The sequence below is a fragment of the Protopterus annectens genome, chromosome 4.part1, assembly GCF_019279795.1.
Source record: "Protopterus annectens isolate FY-2018-M chromosome 4.part1, PAN1.0, whole genome shotgun sequence".
NCBI lineage: Eukaryota > Metazoa > Chordata > Ceratodontiformes > Protopteridae > Protopterus > Protopterus annectens.
Window position 1 is genome coordinate 604,410,507 of NC_056734.1, and position 11,409 is coordinate 604,421,915.

General features: G+C 42.6%; 1 protein-coding gene across 1 annotated transcript in view; it reads left to right on the forward strand.

The window, feature by feature from the left end:
- The window catches only part of CLCN2 (chloride voltage-gated channel 2), a 2,181,634-nt gene that overhangs the window by 2,122,854 nt on the left and 47,371 nt on the right, over positions 1–11,409 (forward strand). Inside the window, 1 exon segment of the mRNA XM_044070805.1 lies at positions 8,934–9,020. Within this exon segment, the coding sequence (XP_043926740.1) occupies positions 8,934–9,020 (87 nt within the window).

Below are 11,409 nucleotides of genomic sequence, written 5' to 3' on the forward strand. Positions count from 1 at the left end.
AGATGAACCATTTACAGGTTGCCTGTGTCCATTAGAGACATAGGTGCTAAACTAGGGATGAATTTCCTGTTCCTCATCCAATTATCCAGGTTCCACTTGAATTGGGTTAGGAAGCAACTCTGCTTCACATGGATGGGGAGCCTGTTCCAGAGATGGGGTAATATCTAGGATACATACCTGTCTCTCCAGCTGGTCCTATTTATATCACAGGCAAGGTTTAAGTCTTTAGAATGTGTGATTTTGGTGCTTTGGTGCTGCTTGTTTTGCAGATATGTAGAGTGGGATCTGACAATGCCCAGTATATCAGACATAGATCTCCCATCAAAAGCCTGTAGGAGACAGAATACATGGATAGAGCCTTGGGGCAGTCTGCATAGGACATTTTACTTAAGCCCTGTATTCTTTTAGTGAGGTACCTCTGTGGACTTTCCAATTGCTGGATATGCCTGGTTAGGTACATACCAAAGAGGACATTGTACTCAATGATAGGTCTGATGAATGCCGAATACAGTGGAACAATGACTTCCTTGGACTTAGATGCCATACCTTTGTTTATAAGTTACACAACATAGAAGAATTTCCTCACTAGGGTAGATACTTGATGGTCAAATGCTAGCTTACTATCTATGTGTGTCCCCAAGTCCCTGAGTAGTTGGTCAACTCTAAGGGGTGTGTTGTCAATATGGTAGTCACCAGGGGTGGATGACTTCCCGAAAGATGCTGTTATATATTTCTTGCCATTTAGTTTTAGTCCATGGCTCTGACACCAGTTATTTGTCTGTGTCAGCCCCTCCTGGAGAACATTTGTGTCAATGTGGGATTCAGTGACAGCTCCTAATTTGCAGTCACCTGCAAATTTAGTCAGCCAGAGACCACTGACATTGGCCTTGACTTCAGATAAGTAAATGCTAAAAAGGAGCAGTCCAAGGACTGTTCCCTGAGGGACTCCACTTGTGACTGGCCTCTTTGTAGAGGTGGACTCCCCGATTCTAACTTCCTGGGTCCTGTCTGTGAGACAGTTGGCTATCCACTGGGTGACATATGACTTTGTACCTAACCTTTTGAGTTTGTCAAGAACGCTTGAGTAGGGTATTGTGTCAAATGCCTTAGCCAGGTCAAGGTAGGCAGTGTGAACCATTTTGGCATCATCCATTGCTTTGATGACCTTCTCAAAGAAGTCCACCAGGTTGAGTAGGCATCTGCTTTTGACTAAACCAGTCTGGGTTGGGTCCAGTGTCTGGAGGTTTTTTTATATCGCCATTGATCATTTCCATGCTAATTCTTTCCATGGCTTTCCATATAAGACTAAGGCTTTACATATAAGACTAATGAGACTTATGGGTCTGTAGTTTCCAGGTTCTGTAGATGGCCCACATTTGTGCAGTGGGATGACTGTTGCTGTTCTTCATTCATGCAGCACAAAGCCTGTTTGGAGGCTACAGCTAAATAGCAATTCCAGAGGCCCTGATAGGTCATGTTTCATACTATTTAGACGGCATCCTGGGATATTGTTTGGGCCCATTGATGGATTGTTCTTGGACTTAGAGAGCATTAAGGACCTATTCACTAGTGATAGCAGGGGGAGTTAGATGGTATTTTCTGTGGGAAGGTTGAGCGGATAGAGGGGTAAAGTTGGGGCTGAATTTATTGGCCAGCAGGTTTGCTATATCTTCTGGCTCAGTGTTGGTTGCTCCGTTTACAGTGAGCTCTGCACACAATTGTGTATTGCTTTTAAGGTTGCAAACATAGCTAAAGAATGCCTTGTGGTTGTCCTTGGCCTGGAAGGACAGATTAACCTCAAATTTGGCTTTGGTAGACATTATTTGTCCTCTGAGATGTGTCTTTAGTTTGGTGAGAGTGCTTTTATCCTGCTGGGTGCTGCACCTCCTAATTTTTTATCCTTCTGTTATACAGCCTATTTATTTTGTGATTCCACCGGGGTGGCTTGTTTTTTGAGTTAGTTCTGTACTTCTTCATGGTGGGTACAGCTGCCTCTATGCAGCTATTAACATGCTTGTATAGGGTTTCTGTGAAAAGTTCTGCAAAGGCAGCAGTGTTCTCATGGTTTATGGGGGCTTGAACTTTTGCCAGGTTATCACTTAATAGCAGGAGGTTAGCCTTGGAATAGTTCCTGAATATTTCAGGTGTAGCTGGGGGTCCAGGTTTTATTTTTACTTCAAAGGAGACAATTCAAAGATATTACAGTAGGGGGTGTGCAGCACCCTCCCATATTAGTGAGAACCAGATCCAGTATGGCTGCACCCCTGGTTATTGTGTTGACTATCTGGTTCAGGGAGTTTGTGTTTACAAAATCCAGGAATCTCTGTGTCTGTACTGTACGTTTGGTGTCGTATAAGATTCCCAATTAATAGTGGGGTAATTAAAGCCACTCAAATATGGTATTGGGTAGGATGGTTAGTGTTTCTAATAAGTTTAAATACATGGTATGGATTTCCTGGGTCATAGAGGGGGACCTATAGCTGGCAAGGAAGTGATATTGGATTTTGCCTATGGTGATTTGAACATGAAGCAGCACAAGTGCATTTTCCTGTTTGACCAGCCATGAGTTATATTTATTTTTGATGTAGAGACACATTCACCTTTAGTCCCTGTCTGTGTAGTAGCTGGTCTAAATGTATGGAAGGCATTATAGTCTTGCTCTGTTGGTGTGTTCTCTGTGGCTTTAAACCATGTCTCAATGTCCGCACAGACATCAGCATTCTCTAGGGTGAAGAGAACTTCTAATGAGTGGAGGTTTTTTTGTTTAGACTCCTAGCATTAAGCAGTAATACCATTAGATTTTCTTGGCTTTGATTTGCTGTGTTGGAAGTACTTTCAGTTTAGCATTGCCTAAAAAAGGTACTGTAAGGGAAGGCAATGTTTTAGCTAATATTCGAAAGCCTAGAAGGGAGAGGTGCAGACCATCCCTGATAAAGCAGCATGGTCTGTTGACCATCTCCTTCCAAGCTGAAAAATATTGCACCTCCTTAGAATGACACCAGAAACTATGCCAATTATTAAAGTCAATCATCTTTTGTTCATATTGTGGCATCATCCATGGAGAAGGTAAAATGCTGCTCAATACTAGACTCATACCAGCCTGAGACACACATTCTGAGAACACTATGATGTCTCTCTTCATATAGTCTAGGGAGGTACGTCTCAGGTCATTTACTCCAACGTGGACTATGACTGAGTCATACTGGTACTTATGGTCCAATGACCTGAGTGCATGCGTAATGTGGTGGATCCTAACCCCTAATAAGCAACTGACTGAGACTTTCTCCTTATTCAGCCTGGTGAGAGGGATATCAGTGTGTCTCATGATGGAGTCTCCAATGACCAGAATGTTGGATTTTGTGTTGGCTTGCCTTATGGGCTTAGAGGTAGAGGCTCCATGAGATATGGCTCTGTGTGTTGATGTGAGTGTTGTTTTGAAAGAGTGTATTTGGGGCTGCTGAAGGTATTTGTTATGTGTACTTTGTCTAGGAGGTCTTTGTGGTTTAGGGAGGTGACATTTCTGTCACATACCATATCAGTTTGTTTGAGGATTAACTGGTTGTCAGTAAACATAAGGCAATTTCTGCATTGCCTCAGGATGCCCATATCCACCAAGATGGCAACAGAAACAGTGGGAAAGTTCATATCCATAGCAACAGACCCTTTGTTATTGATTAGATAGCTGGAGTGATGATATAAAGCAATGTCAGGAGTATTCAGTTTGCAACTCTGAGGACAGTACTAGTCACTGCAAAGTAGTTGTCCTGTGTGCAACTAGGTATTAGAGAAATTTCAGTTGTGTTTTACAGGAATGGTATGGTATGGAAATTCCTTCCTCCTTTTCTGGGCATCTCTCAGCCTTCTCAGGAATCGCTTCCTTTCTTCCCAGACCTACTTCAGGGCCTTTTGGCACAAGGCACTATTCAAGTTGTGCCTCCCTTCCCAGCAAGGGAAGGGGTTTTATTCCCGAATGTTTCTGTTTGCCAGGAAAGAAGGTACCTGGAGACCCATTCTGGATATCCCTCAGCTCAACACCTTTCTGAAGATCCCTTCCTTTTGGATGTTATCTCTTCAGACCCTGTTTCCTCCTCTTCTTCCCCAGGCTTTCCTGGTCTCCCTGGATCTCAAGGATGCTTGTCTTCACATCCCAATTCATCCCCTTTTCAAGAAATTTTTTTTCATTTCTGTTTCCTCTTTGTATTTTCATTTTTCTGTTTCTGCCGTTTGGCCCTTGACTGCCCCAAGGGTTTTTCACCAAAAGTATTGCTCCTGTGATTGCTTTTTCCTGGACTGGGAGGGGTTCAGATCTTTCTGTATCTGGATGGCCTACTCATTCAGGCTTCTTCCCCTAGACCTGTTTAAGCACCTTCGCTATACTGTTTGTCTCATACAAAGCCTGGGGTTTACAATGAACTTACAGAAATCGGTCCTGTTTTCTTCTTAGGATAATGCATTTCTGTACTGCAGGCTCCAGACCATCACTATGCTGGCTTCCCTGCCTCCTCCCATGTCTTATTGTCTACTTACCTTGGATTTCAGTTGACAGCCAGGGAGCTTCTAAAGGCACTAGGATTCATGGCTTCCACCATTCCTAGGCTGTCTGTAGCCAGGCTTCATATGAGAAAACTACGGTGGTTCCTAAAGTCAGTATGGCTCCAATACTGTCATCCTCTAGATTTTCTAGTCCCTCTTCTTCCATGCCATAAACTCATGCTTCACTGGTGGATTCATCAGCTGGCTGTCTACCTGGGACTTCTTTTCAGCCCGCAGTCTTTTTTTCTTGGATGCTTCAGACATTGGGGGGGGTGCTGTTTTGGTCCCCTCCCAGTCCAGGGTCTCCGGTCCCCTCATCAGAGGTTACACAACATCAATATCAAGGAGATGAGAGCTCTCCTTTTTGCCCTTAAGAACTTTAATTACCTTTGTCTTCTAGGGCCTCTCAAAATCTTTACAGACAATACTGCAGTGATGTAGTACATCAGCAAGCAAGGGGGACATGGTCCTACCTTCTTTGTAGGCTATCTCTTCAAGTTTGTGATCTAGCTGTAAAGTATCAAATGATTATTCAGTCTATATATATTCCTTCAGAACAAAATATAGTGCCAGACTCTTTGAGCAGGTGTAAAACACAGGCTCACAGATAAGTGCTCCACAAAGATGTGCTCCTGGACACTGTCCATTAGTTGGGTACTCCTCAGGCGGATCTTTTTGCCTCCCCTTTGAAGAGAAACTTCCTCTTTTTTTGTACCAGAGTCCCAGGTCCTCTGGTTTGGAAGGTGGACACTCTATCTTTTTCTTGGAAGGTGATGTTTCTTTATGCATTCCCTTCCCTTCCTTGGATTCTGAGGGTCCTGTTCATGATAGAGCAGGACTCGCCCAAAATCATGGTGGTGACTCCCGTTTGGCCCAGACAGCATTAGTCCATTCTTCTTCTGCACCTAGCCTAGGGCAGTCACCACAAGTTACCTCACCAGGGTGGACCTTCTAACACAAGGCAAGGGATCCCTCATCCATCCTCACCTGTCCACTCTTCAACTGACGTTGTGGGTGATAGGATTTTGAGCTCTTTTAGGCACTTTTTTTCTGATGACATGCTTAGGATTCTGCAGGAGGCCAGGAAACCCACTACCAGGAAATCCTGTATACCCAAATGGAAGAGATTTTCTGTTTGGTGCCTTGATAATAACCAGGATCCAATTTCTGTGGAGATCCCTCTAGTTCTCATTTATTTCTGTGAGTTGCTGCTTGCTAGCTTAACATATTCTTCTGTTAAAGCCCACTTTTCAGCTTGTCTGCCATTAACTCCTCTTCTGGCCTCTAGGTTTGCGGTCAAGCAACTTCTTAGATGTCCTTCATATCAGGCCTCCCAGGAAGCCTATTCCATCTTCCTGGGACTTTAACTTTGTTCTTGAAAAAAAAACTTGGGCTTCTTTTGAACATGCAGGTTCAGTTTTCTTACAACATTGTACGTGGAAGACTGTTGTTCTTTTGGCCCTTGCTTCAGTTGAGAGTGTCCAAACTCCAGGCTCTTATGGCTGTTACTCCATTTTTTTAGTTTTTCATTTTAATGAATTTTCTCTGATCAGTCTTATTAATTTGCTATCCTTGTTTCCTCTTCTGTAGTCTGCTAGAGATAAGGTTCTTCACATCCTGGATTTGCATAGACAGCTCAGATATTATTTAGATAAGACTAAGGCATTTGCACGTCTGAGCAGCTTTTTATTTCATTTCATCCCAGATATCTAGGTTGGGCTGTTTCTAAGCAAACCATTTCTTCACGAATCTTGAAGAGTATTTCTTTTTGTTGCTTCCTTCATGGGAAAAGCCTTCATGCCTCTGTAAAGGCTCATTCCACCAGGGCCATGGCTTCCTCTTCTGCTTTTTTCAAAGGATTGGATAACAATTCCATCCTTGAGGTTGCTACTTGGACCTCTGCCCCCACCTTTACTAAGTATTACAAATTGGATATTGTTTCCATAGCAAGATCTGGCTATGCGGAGGAATCCTGCATGGCTTTCTTGAGAGCTGTTTTGGCCCAAGTTTCCTCTTCAGCTTTTGTACTCTCCCTTTAATAAAGAATATTGTAACAGAGATATGGAAGGACATAGGGTGGCAACGGTGATGCAGCGGTTAGCGTTGCTGCCTCACAGCAAGAGGTTCTCCAGTTTGATTCTCGGCTGGGGTGCCTTCTGTGTGGAGTCTGCATGTCCTCCCTGTGGTTGCGTGGGTTTCCTCCGGGTGCTCCGGTTTCCTCCCACATCCCAAAGACATGCTGTAGGTGAATTGGACACTATAAATTGGCCATAGGCATGAGAGCGTGCATGTGTGTGCCTTATGTGGAAGGTTGGGCGCCGGGCTGGTAACTTGACACTGTAAAACTCCACTGCCAATCATGAGCAGACAGGTGATCCTCTGTGGCGACCCCTAACTGGGAAAAGACGAAAGAAGAAGAAGATATGGAAGGACATATATATTTATAAGGATTGCGACAGGGCTGGCAGTGCTATTGGCTGCTATTTTATAGAACTCACTTGGAAGGTCATCAGCTGAAGTAGAGCCTGGTTTGAGTTTAAGAGCAGTTTTGTATAGGATATGGGCACAGATATGAATGTGAAAGTGTATGTGCTGATACTAATATCATTAAAGCCTCCTCAGTTTCTTTCCACTCCTGAGAAGAGAAAGAGGGATATGTCTTCAGAGGAAGATTATTATTCAGAGTCTGATGTAGAATCTTTGGCTTATTCCTCTCAGATCCTCTGACCTCAGGGTATTAGTCAGAGGATGAAGGCACTCTCTTCTTTTGATTCCCCTTTAGAAAAATTGACTTTTGGTGACACTTTTTAAAAGTGATGCAGCACTTCCACTGGGAGGGAAAGCAAGTCTGTGATGTGCAAACGAGATACTATGAGTTATTAAATGTGGATGTCCTTGAGCCTACAGCCAACCCTTCTGTGCTAGTTTTATAACAGGATACTTTCTTGCCTGCTTGTTTGATTACCAGAATCATGACTAGAGTGGGCGAAGGGAGCCGGTGCCCTGGGTGCAAGGTATTGGGAGGCTCAATCGACAGATGCCAATGGAAGACGGTGTTGCTGGTGGCTTTGACTTCAGCAAAAGTGTCAGATTTGCAAGTTCTTATGGCTTCTCTTCATTTTCTGAGTTTTCGTAGAGATAGGGTTTCTTTAGCACTAACCCTTCCTTCATGCCTAAAGTTATAAATAAAATGTCTTTAAACCAGTCATTCCATTTGCCTACATTTTTCCTAATTCTCAAAACAAGAAATAAAGAATCATTCATCTGTTAAGAATTCTCAGACAGTTTAGATTCTGTTTGGACAAAACTAACTCCTTTAGTAAATTAGATCAGCTGTTTGTCTCTCATTATGGTAAAAAAAAATGTTTCCTGTTTCAAAACAGACAATATCCAGACTGATTTCTCTTGCTGTCTAGTTTTTGTGATACATTTCATGGGAAATCCCTTTAAGGACAGGCAAAAGGTCACTCTGCTAAGGTTGTTGCTTCATCTGATGCCTTTTTGTTTTAAAAGGGTCAAGACGCAAAAACTATTCTGGAAGCAACCACTTAGTGTTCAATTCACACCATTACAAAATGCTACAAGATTGATGCCTTTGCTAGGGCCAGAACTGGATTTACCGGATGCATTCCTCAGCTCTATACTTCAGTCCTCATCCCAGTTAATATAAAAGCTTTGGGAATCTTCCTAGTAGTGTGCAGTACTGTAACAGTGATCAAATGAAGAGCATAGTACAGTTGTGCATGAACGTACCATAAGAGTAGATGACATAATCGATCACTGTTGCAGTATTAGCACCCGCCCTCCTTCCCCATTTTCTTTTTTGTGCCCCTTGGTCAAGGTGGCCCTAACCTTTCACCTTTCTATCCTGCTGATTTGAATCTTCCTCCTATTCTTCTTAGCCTTAATCTATTTCTGGTGCAGGAAAGCTCTGAGGAACTTCTTGCCCATATATCCCTTATTTACTAGTATGTACTCTTGTGCGTAGGTCATGGGTCGGATATGTGGCACGAGGTGTAGTCACCTAACCTTTGATCTGCTGGTTGTGGATGTAGGGGGTCTTTGGCACCATACTTATCACTAGTGAGCATGTACTGCAACAGTGATCTATTTGGATATCTACCGTTACAGTAAGTTCATCACTATACTTTTGATGAGAGGTGTCTTTTCTGTAATTTAATTTTTATATTTTGATAGTTTTTCTGCTTTTAGCATCTATTTCAGTGGGGGGCATTGCAAATCTATTTCTGTGATAACGCCCTTGCAAGTATAATTGTAAGTAGTGAAGAAACAGATTTTATTTTAAATTTATGCTACCTCCATCCCTTAAATTACTAGTTTGCAGTTTAGGTATAGTGACACCTCCTTGCCTCTAACTGCAGTTTTGCTTTCTCTTCCAGACCCACACAATTTTCTCTCTCCTGGGGCTTGACCATGCCTATGTTACAAGCATCGGCAGACTGATTGGAATGGTATCACTGAAAGAGGTAAGGACTACAGGAGCAGACGTCTATTTTTGTGCAGAATGTCACATTTTCACTGATGTTCCTGGCACAAAGAATAATGTTTGAGTTTTTATGATTTTCAGAGCCATGACTGTTGACAGGCAGTGAAGTTAGGTCTTGAATGAAATAATTAAGTGAAACTGGTTTGATCGGTAGTTGATTTAATGTATTTGGCCTGATGTTTGTCTTCACATGCTGACATATTTTACAACGACATTAGGACAGTTCTAGCTGTCCCTTCAGTTCATCCACAGTCCTGATTTCTTTGCATTTAACTGCTGCTGAAAAAACAATCATATTTTATTTATCACCTGCTTTGGATATTTTTTTATTACTTTATATTGAGACTACACAAATGTATTAAATTCTACTAAATGCAATGTCTTGTTAAAAGTTTGTTGTAATAATTCCTTCACATTGAGAGTGCGGGGAGATGTTATGTTTCATTGAGTGCTGCATCGTATTAAAGTGTGTACCATGCCTTTAAAACACATTTTGTACCAGTCAGTATCAAGACAAATCAGAGATTTGTGCACAAATCTAGTACCTTTACCAAGATCCAATTATTCTGTCATACCACTGAAAATTCATAATCCGCGGTGGTAGTGCTGCGGTAGCGTTGTCGCCTCACAGTAAGACGCTGTCTGGTTCGATTCTCAGCTAGAGCGTCTTCTACGTGGAGGCATGCGTGAATGGGCGTACCTTCGTTGAAGGTTGTGCATCAGGGCTGGTAACTCGGCACGTAAAAATCAACTACCAATCATTAGCGGACTGTAGTTCCGCTGTGGTGACCCCTAACCGGGAAAAGCCAAAAGACACAACAACAACCACTGAAAATTCATAAAGTTCTCTGTAGCCATTTTCCACTGTAACTTTCAACATGTCTCATACACATATTAAGTGTCCATTAATTCCTTCCAGGAGAGTTTTTCCTTGTCAGGAGAGACATAACCAATACAGAGTAACAAGTGACATATGACCACAACTACAGAACAAGTGTCACAACTTGATTCATAACTGCACCCACCCCATTTGAGTTTGAGTTATTGTGCTGATTTCATCCCCTTGACTTCTCCCTGTGGCTGTATAGAGTGGCTTTGGGGTTGACTTCTCCCTGTGGCTGTATAGAGTGGCTTTGGGGTTGACTTCTCCCTGTGACTGTATAGAGTGGCTTTGGGGTTGTGCATCTTATTTTGGAGAAGTGCTTTCATCCTGAGCCGTATTTGCAGTAACTAGATATTTTTTCACCTGTGGAACGTTCTCTCCCCAGACTCTCTTCAGTAACATTCTATGTGTATGTAACAGTTTAGTTGTCCTCCACATTGCAAGAAAATGCAGCACTGAACTTTGAGTTTGGGAGTACACTTTGTAAGTTACTACTAATAATATTCTTACTATTGCAGCGACCTGAGTGGTGGGGACTGTAAGGTGTAATTGCACGCCTTGCAGTTTGTCTCCTACCGTAGCATAAACATTGCTGAATTCTGTACTTGGATGTTGTGTGCTCGTGTCGGCACATGTATCCCTGTTTGAGTGTGTGTGTGTGTGTGTGTGTGTGTGTGTGTGTGTGTGTGTGTGTGTGTGTGTGTGTGTGTGTGTGTGTATCAGTGACCTCCACATTTCATAGGGCCTCCAATAGTGAGGCATGGGGAAGCTGTCTGACATTAAGCCTGCCTTTCTTACTTCTTACTGCCTTCCCCTTCTCGGTTCTTGGAGTTAATATTCTGTTGTAGTTACAGGCATTTACACCACATTCATTTTAAACACAAATTGGTGTTAATTGAAGTACTTATTGAATAATGCAAACAGAAGTCATCAAGCATGAGGCAGCTGCAGCAACTGCCGACCACTGAGCTGTGATTGCATTCAGGCTGCCTGAGGCAGCATTAACTGAACAAGACCTTCAACTCATCTGCAAATCTGCATTTCTTGCTTTTTTTATTTTCTCATCCTGTGGAGGCTATATCTAATGTTGTTTAGATGAGTGTATCACCGGAACTGTCCGGAATATCAACATCATATCTCAGCAAGGGCGTTGTCTGAAAACAAATGCTAAGCTTTACATGAATACGTGCGTACCACTTGTAAGTATTCACATTTGTTACATCAGTAGGTATTTTGTAATAGCTGCACTGTAATACAGATTTTTGAGAAGGAAAGAAATGTCCATCTGCGTATTATAAAGCACTTCAGTTTAGAAATGTCCCTTGCCAGTGAGTACCGTATGGCTAGTTTTCCTTCGTCCACCACCTGCTGTGCCTGTGACAAATTCTTTGACGATTAGTGTTACTGAACGTGACCCCACCTGGTCATGTGCAAGTATGTTTGTTGCATTCCAAGCCACTGCCTACCCTGGACAGCAAGCTCTTGA